This window comes from Otolemur garnettii, unplaced genomic scaffold, assembly GCF_000181295.1.
Source record: "Otolemur garnettii isolate 467f Iridium unplaced genomic scaffold, OtoGar3 scaffold00028, whole genome shotgun sequence".
In the NCBI taxonomy this organism is placed as follows: Eukaryota; Metazoa; Chordata; class Mammalia; order Primates; family Galagidae; genus Otolemur; species Otolemur garnettii.
This window is the reverse complement of record NW_003852423.1, coordinates 18,074,270-18,089,749: the sequence shown is the minus strand read 5'-3', so window position 1 is coordinate 18,089,749 and position 15,480 is coordinate 18,074,270. Positions and strand designations below refer to the sequence as shown.

The 15,480-nt window shown below is 45.8% G+C and overlaps 1 protein-coding gene and 1 pseudogene across 1 annotated transcript in view; one reads left to right on the top strand and one right to left on the bottom strand.

Annotated features, from left to right (window-relative positions):
- The window catches only part of AOAH (acyloxyacyl hydrolase), a 220,879-nt gene that overhangs the window by 85,206 nt on the left and 120,193 nt on the right, over positions 1-15,480 (top strand). Inside the window, exons 7-10 of the mRNA XM_003788590.3 lie at positions 9,049-9,109; positions 10,207-10,277; positions 11,222-11,270; positions 13,614-13,662. Of these exons, the coding sequence (XP_003788638.2) occupies positions 9,049-9,109; positions 10,207-10,277; positions 11,222-11,270; positions 13,614-13,662 (230 nt within the window). The remainder of the gene's footprint in view (positions 1-9,048; positions 9,110-10,206; positions 10,278-11,221; positions 11,271-13,613; positions 13,663-15,480) is intronic.
- On the bottom strand, positions 5,094-5,799 carry LOC105886853 (annotated as a pseudogene).

Sequence of the window (15,480 nt, the reverse complement as noted above, 5' to 3'; positions counted from 1 at the left end):
ACTCAGTTTCTAGAGGCTGGAAGTCTGAAATGAAGGTGTCAGCAGGGCCGGGTTGCTCTGAGACCTGAGGTGGCCTCCTCCCTTGTCTCTCCCTAGCTTCTGACGGTGGCTGTCCATCCTTGGCCTCCCAGGCTTGCAGCTGCTTCCCTCCGTCTTCACCTCTGGCCACCTGCCCTGTCTGTCTTTTCCTTTTATAAGGAAGGCAGTCAGGTTGGATTAGAGCCCACCCTAATGACCTCATCGTGTCCTGATTACATTTTCAAAGACCCTGTTTCACCAAATGAGGTCATGTCCACAGGGAGCAGGGGGTGGGACTTCAAGGGGTCCTTTCTGTTGGACACAATCCAACCTCTAACAGGCTCATTTCCTTGTGTGTCTCCATCTTTCATCTCGTGCACTTCATAAGAACTAAATCCACTAAGCATTTCTGGTCTGTTGTGAAAATATCTAGGGAGAGAGGGAGGCAGTGCTTCAGACCCAACTTCAGAGCCTCTTAAAGATTCAAGAGTTAAAGAGTCAAAAATTCTTCCTGGTTTATGTACCAGCATAAGCCTCTGTGAGCCAGCTGTGCGAAGCGCTGGCCTGGATCCCAGAAACAGTAGCAATCCCCCTTTCCATGAATGGGGGGTGAATTCAGAGAACATTGGGATGTGGGGAGCAGAGGGGAGATATCAGACATAAAAGAAGATGTTGGGAGGCTGAGGTGCAGCCAGCTCCCCAGACCCCCAGCTACCCCTATCCTGTCCTCATGCCCCATTGAATCGAGACCATCCCTACCGTGATGAAGGCATCATTGTATTTTCTGTGTCAGATGTGGGCCAGCAGGACCCAGCAGTGCCAAAGTGAGGACACTTCCATTGAACCACCTTTGAAAAATTGAATTCAAGAACATCTGTGTACAGGGATTTTCTTGGTCCAATTTAAAAGGGGAAGATTATTCTTTTATGAAAAAGCAAAAATGGGGTATTTTTCTTCTTTCTAAAATTCACTGTGTTTCAAGCATTATTGGTACCAGGTCAGAATTTGTTCAGTGCTTTGTGATTTATAATGCAGTCTCATTTATTCATCGAAACAATCTGTGGTTCAGTACTAATAATGATAACTAAAAGTTGTCTGGTGCTATCTGTGCACCAAGAACTATTGTAAATGCCACCCTATGAGGTAGGAAGAGGTCATTTGCCCAAGGTCACATAGAACCCGTGATGGACAAATCTGATCTTTGAACCCAGCAGTCTGGTTCCCCTGCCTCCCTAACTCTTAGCCTCCTCTTAAGTGAACAAGCAGGTTTTACACGCCTGCCCCACTAGCACAGAGTCATCAGGTGGGAGAGACGAGACCTGCACATCTTCAGTGGTATAGACCTTTGATAAGATCCTCAAGAGGAATTCCTTTCCTGCTCTGAGTCTCTCCGGGCCCCCATCCCATTTGGTCTAAAGCTTTCAAAATCCATCTTAGTGTCCCCACCCCAGCACAGGGTCTAGGCTCCCAGCCCACCTTCCATCCCAGAGCTTCCACTCCCTGCTCGCCCTACACAAGGAGTGTAGGTACCCAAAGGGGTACTGTTTCTTAGGAGTAGGAGCTGAGGGAGGAAATGAGGAAATTATTAAAGAGAAAACACTACTTTTCCAAGGAAAAATATATGTGTAGGCTATCAGGCTACTCCTGTGGGAGCAGCCCCAGGAGTCGGACTTTGGGCTGCTCAGACACCCAGTGCCCAGAGCACTGTTTATCTTTATCATAGTTGATTACCATGGTAGGTAAGGAGGGTTCCCTCATTTCAAAATCTGTTTTTTTATTTAACACCTCTATGCGTAAACACGTATTATTTCACATAAACGCATACTATTTGTATGCTGTGTTAATTGTGTTTCTCATTCAACACTATTTGCTTGTCCTTTTCACTTGCTCTTCCTTCCCCATTCCTTCCACGACACCAGTCTTGTCCCCACCAGCGAGGTGAGCCATGTGTACGGGTCAGAGTGTTCCCTTCCGTGGTGTCTCTGCTCTCGTTTCATTTTACACGAACCCACATAACACATCCACATACCTACAAAACCAGCCCATGCCCCACCCTGAGTGCCTCCTGGGACTCAAATGTGTAGCAGGTCCACACGAAAATTCATTCTCATTACTTTTTCTTTAGTCATTATGCCCCAGCTTCACGAAATAATTTTAGGGATATTTAACTTGAATAGCTCAATATTGTGGAGTTAATAACACTCAGCTGCAGTTACAATTGCGGTCTGGATCAAGCCTGCTGGCCCAACATCTGGCATCGAGGTTTGAGCAGTGGCAGCAATACCAGCCTGCATGGTAATCTGACAGAATGTTGTGTGGCCAGAAAGCTGAACATCTGACAGGGTCCACGGCTTGAGGTTGAGTTGTCTCTAGAAACTAAATGGTGATCAGAACAGATACCTGACTCCTGGGACCCAACTCTAGGAATCACCCTTGGAAAGGATATTTCCATTGTACATAGTAACAGTACAGCTTTGTTTGTTTGTTTGTTTGAGACAGAGTCTCACTATGTCACCCTCTATTGAGTGCTATGGCCTCACAACTCACAGCAACCTCAAACTCTTGGGCTTAAGCAATTCTCTTGCCTTAGCCTCCCAAGCAGCTGGGACTACAGGCGCCCACCACAATACCTGGCTATTTTTGAGTTGATGTTGTCCTTGTTGTTTGGCAGGCCCGTTCTGGGTTTGAACCCAAGTTTAAACCTGCCAGCACCCGTGTATGTGGCTGGCACCCTAGTCGCCTAGCTACAGGCACCAAGCCAGCTAGTTTATTTTTTGAGACAGTCTCACTTTGTCATGCCCTGGGTAGAGTGCAGTGGTGTCGTAGCTCACAGCAACCTCTCAGCTCAAGCTGAGATAGCTCACAGCAATCACTCGTGAGCTCAAATGACCCTCTTGCCTCAGCCACCTGAATAGCTGGGATTACAGGCACCCACCATAGTGCTGGGCTACTTTTAGAGACAGGGTCTCTCTCTAGCTCAGGCTGGTCACGAACTCCTGAGCTCAGGCAATCCACCTGCCTCAGCCTCCCAAGTGCTAGGATTACAGGCATGAGCCACTATGCCCCACCACAGCTAATGTTTTGTGAGTACTTACCCTACCTTAGGAATGGAGAATGATCTTGGTCCTATTTTACAAATGAAGAAACTGAGGTATGAAAGGATTAAATAATTTGCCTCAGGTCACATTAGGCAATTCAAATCCAGACAGTCTAATTTCAGAGCCCAGAGCTATGTGGAGGGAATTCCCATGACTTTCCCTTCCCACTGGGATGCTCTGAGCCCATTTACTTGCCTTGACAATGCTTTCTCATCCTTTAGTTTTCACCTTCAGGTCACCTTCTTTCCTACCTACAGTTAGAGATATTTTCCCTCTGGGGCCTAAGAATGTTCATAGCATCATCTCTCCAGCTCCGTAGTTATTTATTATTGCACTGATTTTAGCTTTCTATCATTAAGCTCCTCAAATGTAGGAAATGTACTTCAGCCCTCATATCTAAGGCATGAATGCCTGGCACCCAGCAGGGACTCCAGAAATTCTTCCGGAATGAACGGGTGAATGCACATATCAACATACAACTAGATACTTCTAAAGATACCCAAGGTACCAAGTTTTATAAAAATAGTTTTATAAAACAGTTTTATGCAGTTTTATAAAAATAGTTTTAGTGAAAGTCAACACACCTTATCCCAAACCTCCACACCACAGGTAATTTATAATACAGAAGTTTTCGTATTTTGTTCTTTTTAATTTTTTTTTTGAGGGACTGGTTCTTTATTTCAAATTGGTTTTCTCTTTCTCCCCATCAGCCCCAAAGACACTACACCGAAGCAGAGTACATTTTAAGCCAACAAGCTGCAGGATGTACACCTAACAGGCCTCACTCAGAAACCTTACCAAAAAGTGGGGGCTGGGCAGGGAAAGAAACTTTAAAAGGTTTTCAGTACACGCCAGTCCAAAGACTACAGAGAGCTCTCACAGCCAGATGGGGTGGCCAGGGGCCCCAACCCAACGAAGGCAGGTTTCAGAATAATATAACATTTTCTAAGTCTTAGACACAAACTATTCAAGATTTCTCCAGCATAGACAGAGGCAAAGTACAATGAGATGGTGCTTTTAGAGATAGCAGCTTCAGATCCAGAAAAGGGTAATGAGATGCATTTCATATGGCTAAGTTAGTGGCAGAAACATAATTTTCTTTCTTTCAAGAAGGCAGGAGAACAATTATGTGGTCAACGCAACATAAAGAACATGTGATCCATTCTGTGAGTGGTTGGTAAAGGGGTAGAATCAGGATAAAAATCTGGTTTCACAGTACCATCTTAATTTGGTCACTTCTAAAGAAAAAAATAAAGTTGTCCTGGGGTGGTGACTGTGGCTCAAAGGAGTAGGGCACCAGCCCCATATACTGGAGGTGGCGGGTTCAAACCTGGCCCCGGCCAAAAACTGCACAAAAAATAAATAAATAAAGTTGTCCAAAGACACCTTAAAGCTGAAAACCTGAACAGCATGATTTATTTTTGTGTTTTGTTTAGTTTCGTTTTTTTGCTAACTCTTTCTGGGATCACTTTTCTGGTTTTCCTGGAACTTTGTACAGAGCAGTGAGGTTGCCCATAGAGGAGTCTCTTCCTGGGCTCTGTTGGGTTCTCAGTGAGGCAGGCCCAGACCTTTTTCCCTCTTCTAGAAGAGGGCAATGTGCACTAAGCTGAAAAGTCACCTTCCAAAACTGAGAAAGGGATTAGACTGCTGCTTCAGAGCTGGGGAAGTACTTGGAATGTTTCGCGAATGGTTGCTATAACAAAAAAGGTAGCTGCAAAACGCGAACATCACAACATGCCTTCAAAGACATTTTGCACTGTGCTCACGTTCCCTTAAATGTTGTTCCCAAAGATGCTCAATCTCTAAGCCAGCTGGAATCTCTGGGAAGAGGCAGAGACAGTTTGGCAAAGAAGACATGGCCGTGGGGTGGGTAGGGGATGGAGGAGGCGGCAAAAGGAGACAGCAGCCTTCCCGTTAAAGATCGGCCCTCAGTGTACAGGTCAGCTTCCGGCAGGCTGGCCTCAGGCGGAGCCAGGGTCAGAGGGAGAAGCGGCAGCAGCGTGGGACTGGGGCGCTGTACGTCTCATTCAGGTCAAGCAGTCTGGTCCAGCCTTCCTTGTGGACAGAGGTGCGCCTCTTTGGTACATTTCAGTTTATCTCCTGAATCATCAATTGCCTTTTCTAGCTTGGCTACTGACCTCTCAGCAAACTCAGCACGGGTCTTTGGCTGGGGGGCCTCCTTGAGTTTATCAGTAAGAATCTTTATCTCTTCCTCATATTTCTCTTCTTGTTGAGAATGCTTTTCTCTAGTAGCCCACAGATACTTCAGGTTCTGGTCGATCAGTCTGATCTGCTCATCTATCTCTCCACAACCGGACTCCACCACCAGCTTAGCTCATTCCTCTGTGCGTTCCAAGTGTCCTTTAAAAATCACCAACTTGCAAGCCACCTCTTCATACTTCCTGGCGGCCTCTCCTACAACATGCTGAGCTTCTTGGACCTGGATTCCATCTTTTCTTCATCTGTGAAGGCCCTTGATACCTCTCTCACTCTTAGCAGCGACTTTTTTCCGCTTCCTCCAGCTTTTGCAAGGCAGTGGCCAGGCCCTCCTGGGTGCCATCCAGCTCCTCTTCAGCCAGCTGGATCCTGCAGTTCAAGGAGGCCACTTCACCTCCGTCTCCTCCTGGGCGCTTTGCTCCTTCCACTTCCCACTAGAGTCGCTCAGCTCCCTCCTCTGCTTCATCAGCGGGCTACTGCAGAGTCTGGAGCTTGCCTTCACTGCCTGGATGGTGATGAGCAGGCCACGGTGCCTACCCTGCTAACCGCTCAGGCTCCACTTCCTGCCTCCTCTGCTTGGCTTGCAGATGCACCTCCAATTTTCCGTATTTTAGGAAAGTAACATGTGGTGCCTATACCGTAACTCAACTGCCCTCCCCAGCACCTCTTGGTAGAGCACGTTTCATTCTCGGAGAAACATATGAGTTTCCACACTCAGTATGATAAAGTTTATTAGTCAGTTCAGATCAAGTTTTGCATCAAGTTTTGCCACGAGGTTGCTACAAATCTGGAAAACATTTTACATTAGGGGATTGTGAACGAGGGATTGTGGAGTATGTATGAATTGCAATTTCTGCTGCTGGGTAGAACCAGTCTTCCCGCTGGTGTCTAGAAGGCATGGTGTTGGGCTGGGGCTTGGAGCCTGTGGGCAGACCAGGGTTAATGAACCAGCTTTTGAGTCCTAGAGACAATTCATTGCTCCTTCTTTCAAGGACATACACTCACCGCCAAGATGGCAGAGGTGGAAGGGGATAACTCTGGCATGCTGAAGGAAGGGAGACCTTTCCTCAGACTGAAATATGGGTGTTTGGATTCATTCCACCTCTCTCTCTCTCCCCCTACTCTTCTCTCAACTAGAAAAATAAAACTGTCCAAGACATCCAACACACACGGGAAAAAACTACCTAGTCTCACAGGAGATATGAGTTTCAAAGCCTTTTCCAAAACTTTTCTTAATGGTCACAACTTACTTTAAAATATTGTATCATTTAGTCCACGCTTTTTCAATTATTTGTTGTGGTTGTGGTTGTTTAAGATGAAGTCTCCTGGAGTTTGCCCATCCTGGAGCACAGTGGCTCTGTCCTAGCTCACGGTAACCTCCAACTCTTGAGCTCAGGCAATCCTCCTGCCTCATTCTACACTGTAGCTAGGACTACAGGCATGTGCCACCACACCCAGCTCATTTTTTTATTGTGTGTAGAGATGAGGTCTTGCTATGGTTCCCAGGCTGGAACATTTCTTGACAGAAGATGAAATAGGAGAAAAACATTCATAACTCAAGCAGGCAAGGAATGGAATGTATCTAGAAACCCTTAAACATCAAAACAAGGCTGGATCTTATAGCTGCTCTGGTCTGGCAATCTTGTCATGAGGGAGAGCAGCATTATGGACTGTATGAGTCCCCTTTTGGAACTTTCATCCCCCACTACGTCAGCCATGGGAAACTCCAAGTGTCAGGTGATATGGTGGTGGCATTTGGCTCCAGCCCACCCCTGAATTACTACCGGGAAGTCACTGGATCCCTGGCCACCTTCTCCAAGGGCTAGTCTAACTTCTCAGTAAGAGGGGATGTGTGAAGTCAGTAAATAGAGCTGGCTGACTCTCCCTCCCTACTGGCTGGCCTCGCTGGCCCCATTGAGCTATGCCCAGCCTAAGCAGAAGGTGAATTTCTCCTTCCAGACGAGAGCTCATGACCACAACTGCAAGCACATTGTGAGACCCAGGGCCGAGGCTTTTCATGTCATTTTGTTTAATCATCCCGATAAACCCTGGGAGGGAGATGGTGTGAGTCACATTTTTCAGATGAAAGAAATAAAGCTCAAGGAGGTTTAATTACTTCTGTGGGATCCCAAAGCTGGTAAGGAAGGGGGTGATGGAAGCAGGTTCCAGCCACAGACTCTGGAGCCCCTTGGAACTACCACACTCAACTCAGTATCTGGCAAAAGGACTTAACTTCTAAGGGAAGATTCTCCCTTGGGGCACTAAAAGGCAACCTGATGCCTTGTCCTGCCAAGATCCTAGCCTGCCCTGCTCCCCAGTGCAGTGGGCAGGAAGGACTAGCTGTGAGATGCCAGATGTGTCTTCCTGGGCACCGGGTCCTGGAGGCCAGCCACGCTGCCCGAGACAGGAGCTTGCCTTCCATGCTCTGTGCGCTCCCAAGGTCCTCCCCACACGCCTTCACCCCAGGGTCCTATTCTTAGCGTCCCATCAGGAAACAGAACCAAGCCAGGTATTTCACATAGATTCAATACAGGGAACCAGTTTTATAAGTGTGGAAGAGGCTGAAAGAGTGAAAAGGGGGAGCAGAGGCAACCTAACTATGCTGGGTGACTACAGGTTATTTGGTGTCACTGAAGGGAACATTGAGAGAGAGAGAGGGAGAGAGAGAGAGAGAGAGAGAGAACAACTGCTCTTCTCCTTCCCTGCCCTCCCTTCCAACCAGTGCCAACCTGTGACAGCTCCAGCTGCTGAGGGAACCTGGTAAGCGTATTTTGCAAAATTCCCAGCCCTAGAATCACAGAGCAGAATACAGGCTACATAAATAGCGGTGCCCTTGAGCACCTCCCCAGAGAGGCCTAAAACCAAGGCTCCCAGGCGTCCATCATCCAGAGTTCAAAAGATGGGCTCAATGCTACCAGTACGCTCTGCCCTATCTCAGGCTGCATCCATTTATCTTGAAGGTCTCAGAACTACTGAGATGCCTTGATGATTCAAAACACCATTTAGTAAGTCCTAGAAAGGGTTGTGTCACTCTAAATCCTGGTTCCACAAGCACCTGGCCCTGCCGTACAACTGCATTATTCTGCTACCCTACAGCAATCTCCCTAAACAGAAAGCAGCATTTGCCGTGGAGAGGCTGAGAGCCATCTGGTAGTGAGGGCTGGGGGGGACATCCACCCTCGTGGAGCGTCTGTAGCTCTCCCGTGATGTGTTTGGTCACTGCAGCAGGGTCCTCGGTTTCCCAGGCTCATGAACGGGAATGGAATCTGCCAGCAAATGGCAACTAAATGCCTCAAGATTCACAGAGTAAGTGGTTAAAAAGAGTGATTTTTTTTTTTTTAAAGCTTTCCATAGCAGAATGTGTAAAATGGCAGGAATTCAATTTGTAATGCTGAGTTCACTGGCTGCTCTCAAAATACAGACTCCTCATTTGTGAGCATCTCAACATCAATTTCCCATGTCCTCTAAAATTTCAGCTCACTCACTCCACTTATCCTCCGGACCAAGTTAAACACTAGAGAGAAAACAGTTCTGTTGGGCAGATAGCAGAGATCGGCCAAGTTTGGCTGGCTCGCCCGGGTGCCAGGCTGACCCTTAGTTTTATTTTCAGCCTGGTCCTCTGTCACAGTTGTACCTGAAATGTCTCTATTTGTTTTCAAAAACATCTTTTCTTTTTTTCTCAGCTCACAGGGTGTTTTATTTTCTTTTTCTCTAGAGCTATTGAAACTTCTGTGCCACTCAAAGACATAGATTCAGACAAATACAGCATTTTCCCAGTAAGTATTATTACGAATAATTAGATGTTCACTAAACATTGCACTGCTTCCTACAGATTTCTTTCCTTTACTAAGACAAGACTGAATTTCATCTGAATGTGTTATTAATTTGATGAACAACACATTATTTCACAATTTTTAAGGACTTGTTGGCATCATGAGAACACTTATGCTATCAAAGGAAATCTTAGGCCCAGGCTCGTTTTGTTTCCACTTCTAGCTGGAATTCTCTGCAGGGACTACAGTTATCGTGAAAGGTGCTGTGAATGATTTTGGAAATTCTTAAACTTACTTTAACTTACTTTTTTAAAGAAAGTGTGTGTGTGTGAGATTTAGAGCAGTTAAAATTTCCAGGTGTTCTCTATGAAAGCCAACAAGCAAGCCACATGTCAAAAAATCCCAGAAGTTTGGGCGATCTCAGATGTTCTACGTGGGAGTAGGGGAAGTAAAAACATTGTTTGACATTATCGTGACCTTTGACTTTTTTCATATCAGTTGGGCCACATGTATACATCCACATAATAAAGAGTTTGGCTAGAGATTGTTACATTATTCAATAAAATGATTAATCATTTGGCCAAATTAACCAATTGTTTGGTAGCCTGAGAAGACCTGAGGTTAATAGAAGAATTTCAGGAAGTTGGGGGATTCTGCGGTTGCTGGAGGTGCATGTAGACACCCACACATTAACAAACATGTACACACAGACACACGTGTATGCACACAGGCTCTGCAATATTCATACACATAAACATGTAACATGTGCCCCATACATACACATAAACATTCACGCACACATACACACATGCCCCTCATACACACCCACGTAGGCATCTCCCCATATCACACACACACACAATAAGATGTGCACACACCCCTGCCACCTGTCACTGGCCCTGCTTTTATACTCCATTTCACCTCACACAGCATGTCTTATCATATTAATCTTCATTTTCCTGGTGTTCTTTATTTTTTGTAGCCTGAGTCTGAATTAAAAACTGCAGATGTCAATAGCACTCAGACAGCTTTGACTAACCTTCTTCCTGGATAACATCAAAACAGGCTGAATACCTCCTGTGTCTGTGCTTCAATTTCAGACACTGCGGGGCTATCACTGGCGAGGGCGAGACTGTAACGACAACAACAAGTTGGTGTACCCGGGCAGAAGGTAACTTTCCTCTGGTCACTGATTTTGAAAATTACCTTCAAGAAAGGAGGCAGGATGGGGCAGCACCTGTGGCTCAAAGGAGTGGGGCGCTGGCCCCATATGCTGGAGGCAGCAGGTTCATACCCAGTCCTGGCCAAAAACTGCCAAAAAAAAAAAAAAAAGAAAGAAAGAAAGAAAGAAAGTAGGCAGGATGCATAATTCCTTCCCCCAGCCTAGGGTATTCCCATTTATGGAAAGATAGGACTTCCATGTCCCAACTGAAGTAAAGCTCAGCAAACAGAGAACAATATTCATTCATTCATTTGTCCATAAATGCACCCACTATTTGCCAAGCACTTTGCATCATGCTGGGTGGTAAACAAAACGCCCTCCTCCCCTGGAGCTTACAGTTGAAGGGGAGAAACAAGAGAGTAAATAGGTCATTGTGGACATTTATCCAGCCTCCTGTATAAACTCTCCATGCAGGATTGAGCCCAGAAATAGTGGCCTTACCCTGCAGGAATAAAGACAGGGCTGCAGCAAATGGAAAGCATGTTATACCCTAGCCCTGACATTCAGTCACCTCGCTGTGACCTGTGACCGCAGTGCCAAAGCAGTAAGTAGCCAGCGATTTGGGCATTGAGAGGCCCAATGGAATGCAGATTTGCTAATTATGTTATCAGCACATTCCACAACGTGGGCCATGAATACAGTCAATCATGAAAAGGAACTTGATCCAGAGTTCCCCCCAAACACCCCAAACCAAGATTAATGCAAAGAGGCTGAACGGAGGTGCCTGGGTATCATGACACACAGTGGGATGTGGCATTCTCCCGGGAAGAGTGCTATTGTCCCTCTGTGGCATTTAGTGTAGCACTCATCCACCTACCCATTCGTTCAGGAAACTGACACTTGCTGGGGGACATGTCTATACCAAAGACCAATGTCAATGTTTTTCTTCTTAGGCCAGACAACTGGGATGTACATCAGGATACAAACTGTAACGGCATTTGGGTAAGCAACTATATTCAAATTTAACCCAATTCCTTTTGATTCCATCCCCCTCCATCGCCTGTTTGTCCGACCCAGGGGAGACAATGAAGGCCTAAAGCTACTCTTTGTCTGCTGCCGGGAAGACTGTGGAATTCTGATCACACGTGACAGTGCCAGTGATAGACTGAGCTTTGAGGCTTCTCAGTCATGGTCCCTTTAAGCCTGTAGTTCTCAATCTTCCTAATGCCAGGGCCCTTTAATACAGTTCCTGTGGGTTGCGACCCACAGGTTGAGAACCTCTGCTTTAAGCCTTGCTTAAGGTCACCCACATCTAATGCCTTTATTCTGTTTTGAATGGTGTGAAATCAAATGAAGTTAGTGAAGTTTTACAGCAGCCTACACAGCTGTTGGAGCAAACCACACGCTGTTCTTATTTTTTGCAGCCATTTTTTTTTTCTATATCCTAAGTCTAGCCAGGCTGAGCAGAATCCCCCCTGTATTTACCCCACTTCCCACACCTTGAGGCATCCAACACTTGGTGTCCCAGATCCCTATGAATAATGGATTTGCAGTTTCCAGATGGAGAAAAGAGAAGGAAGGAGGAAACCACACACTTATCTGTGAGCAACAACAGCCCAGCAGGCCCAAGTGTGTGGGGTCTTAAGCTTATGTGATTTGAGGGTTCCTCAGGAACAAAAAGGATACCCGACTTACACGTATAAAATCAAGCGTCAGAGTAAATAATGTATTAGAGCAACAAAAGAAAGCTTAAAAAATCTTTTTCTGATTTTTTTTATGTAAAAAGGTCCTAATGGCAGCCTGACTTCCTTCTCTCTACTTAAACACTATAGCTCCCAGTTACATGGCAAGAGCTGGAGGTCTTTAAGGTCTTTAAGGTTCCTCCTCTTAAATGAGGGACCCTGAAGCTTAAGATTTCCTGGCTTCAAGGTAAATTGCCTCTGACTAGTTGCCTCACTTGTCTGCTCAGATGAAGAGGAGTAAGTTTTCATAAATATTTTCCTCTTTCCAGGACACGAAAGGTCCAGGCCTGTGCCAGCAATCATTTGTATTGTATGTACTCTGGTGCCAGGACTTCTGAGATATAGAAAGCATGGCAGATGACAGTGCCCCAGCCCACCCTACCTACCCTAACCCTCCATCACTCTGCCTGGTCATGGGGGGAAAGACATTTCCCCTACTGCTTAAGGTGGCAAGACCCCCAAGCTCTTGTTCTGATAAACCCAAGCTTAGTTTTCCTGGTGGAGAACAAAGAGAGCTAATCCAGCATGTCTTCATTCCATGGTCCCAGCCTCGCCTCTGACATGGTATGCTACCCACATAAGGGGAGGGCCAGGCAAGAGATTGTGTGAGACCAGAGGAAATCCACCGTGAGCTCAGGGGTGACACCACAGCTCATCATCAGAATGGGAGAAGGACACATCACAGAATCACAGCATCACAATCTCAGAGGGAGTTTTAAGACCATGAAGTCCAACATTGCCCAAACTGTATGCATGGGACACTGGTGTCGAGAATGATGTTAGTAGGTTCACTAAGGTTTTAGGTGCATGGGGAGCTCCCAAGACTGGGAGAGTGAGCACACTGTTTCATCACCTCTCTGAACACCAAGCACTTTCATCTTGGAATACTAGGAATATTCCTTCCAAGGAACAGCTGCCCCATTAAAGGGAAGCTTTAGCTTTAGGGATTAGGAAATCATAGCCCTGATTCCATCCTCAGGCCCAACCACACTGCTGGGTTTCTTAATCTCAGCACTAGGGATGTTTGGGTCAGATAATCCTCTGTTGGCAATGCTTTCCTATCAACTGTAGGATATTTGGTGACATCCCTGGCTCCCACGACTCCAGAAGCATTCCCATCCAAGGATGACAACCCAAAATGTCTCTAGACATTGCCATTGTTCCCAGGAACAGGAAGGTATAAAACTGACTCCATTGAGAATTGCTGCTCTAGAAGCATGGATCTTTAGGTGCTGGAGATGTCAGGATGCTTGAATCTCTACCTCACAGACTGCAGAACCACCCTGACCTTGTGTCTCAGCCACTCAGTGATCCCTCAGTGACTCCCGGTCAGGGCTTCTCTCCCCAATCCCTGCCCTGCATCCCTCTGAGTGAGATGGCGAGATGGCCCAGTGTCTGGATCTCTCCTGCCTCCTATGCTCAGCTCCTCAGAGCCCAGCTCACCCTCCGGAGTGCAGCTATGTTGATCAGGGGCTCAAGAGACATTAGAGTGTTTTATCTACTCATTTGCCTTTGTGCTTCGAAAGCCATTTAGGGAAGATTTAGTGTATGTGTCTCGTAAATTTAAAGCAAAATTGCTAATCTCCTCATTTCTCTTTTAAAGGGTGTTGATCCGAAAGATGGAATTCCATATGAGAAGAAATTCTGTGAAGGTATGAACTGTGAAAATCAGTGGCTTACTACCGTGGAATATTCATTTCCAATCAGAGTCAAATCAGAGTGAATACACCACCAAAGCCAGGAAACGGCTGATGCTAGAACTTGCTTTACATGGACCAATTCACATCTATTGTCATGACAGATGAGAAAAAGGCATTTAAAAGATTCAGAAAAGGAAGAAGAATCTAGAAAAAGCAGTACCTAAGGTGTTTCATGGACTACTTGAGGATTGGAAACTTCAGCGATAATGTTAGAAAAGGCTGCAGGACGGATAACAAATGGTAACAGGAATCCAGCACTTTCCCAAATAAGAAAAGAAGTAGAGAAGAAAAATGAAAATTTTAATCATTCCCATTTCTTTCTCATGACACTGCAAGGTCAGACACCTGGACTTGTGCTGATGGGACAAGTCCCTGTGTCCACTGGGCTAAAGATGCATATCTGAATGACTTGAGGGAAAGTGCCAAGCTGTAGCCTATAGGGGCATACCAAAAATAGCTGAGCAAAAGCTCTGTACTCTAACTGCCCAATGCCACAGACACCTGGGCCACCAGGCCCCATTAGGAGAAACTTCACCGCCCATACCTTACTGAAAACAAGTTTCCCATGATGCCTGGAGGGTCTTAAACAACACCCAATGGTAATGTCACTATTGGAAGTTTAGGCAATGCTTTTCTCCCACTTCCAAAAGCATTTCACTCATTCATTCATTCATTCGACAGGTATTTCCTGAACAAATATTCTACTGATGTGCCAAGGGCTATACTTGGCTCTGAGTTTTCATGGGCAAAAAAACATACAGTCCCTGCCTTGGATCACTTTAAAGTCTAATTGTCTTTAAAGTCTCAGAGGGTCAGGAAGGGGGATAGAAAATTTAAAGGCTCGTTGTCTATCTATGCAGTTTAGAAATATGTCTTTGATAAATAAAAGAATGAATGAACAAATCAATGAATGAATGAGGTGAAATCCTGGTGCAAGGCTCTGGGGTCACTTTGGGAAGCCTTTGGGAAGCCTCTGGATTCCTTACAGTTCACTCCTCCTATGCCCTATAGCCTGTCCTGGGCCTTCTCAGTCCCCATTTGTGTGGTCAAGGGGTGGCTTCCACAGAGGCCTAGGCTAGGGAGCCAGTGTGGTAAGGCTGGGCAATCCCCCTGGATGACTGGAGGGATCTGGAGAGAGAGGAAGGAGGCTCCACTGAGAGGTACCAATTGATTCTTCCAGGATCTTAAGGAATTTGAAGTGTATCCATAGGCAAATGATTTGTGTGACTCTGAACCTCCGAACATACAGGGCGGCAAAAAGACCAGTCTATCTCTATATCTCTCCATTCATCAGTCAAGATCATCCATCCAGTGCCTTTGTGTATATGGATTAAGGGCTTTAAAAAATTGTAACATCTTTGAAAAATTAAAATTGCTCCATAAGATCATTAACTCCTGAAGTGAATTGTCATAGAAATTGGTGTGTGTTCAAGAAAGCAATTTTCAGAACCAAAATTTAGGGCATAACTCTGAGTTCAGATGAAGCCTTGACTCATTTATTCATCCATCATCCACTCAAGATGTTATACAGCAGTTTGTTTTATGCTGAGCTGGGAAACACACCTGCATCTGTACATCTTAGCTAGCAGTTCCAGTGGCCTAGAAATCTCATTCTGCTCCTGAGTGCTGTGCCCCTCACTCTCCAACATACAAAGAATGGCAATGCATCACTATTACGATGCTCTGTGCATGGAATACACACTAGGGTGTCTGCTCTCACTCAATCTGGAGGCTCCAAACTACTTGAGTGCATAAATAATGTAAATAAAT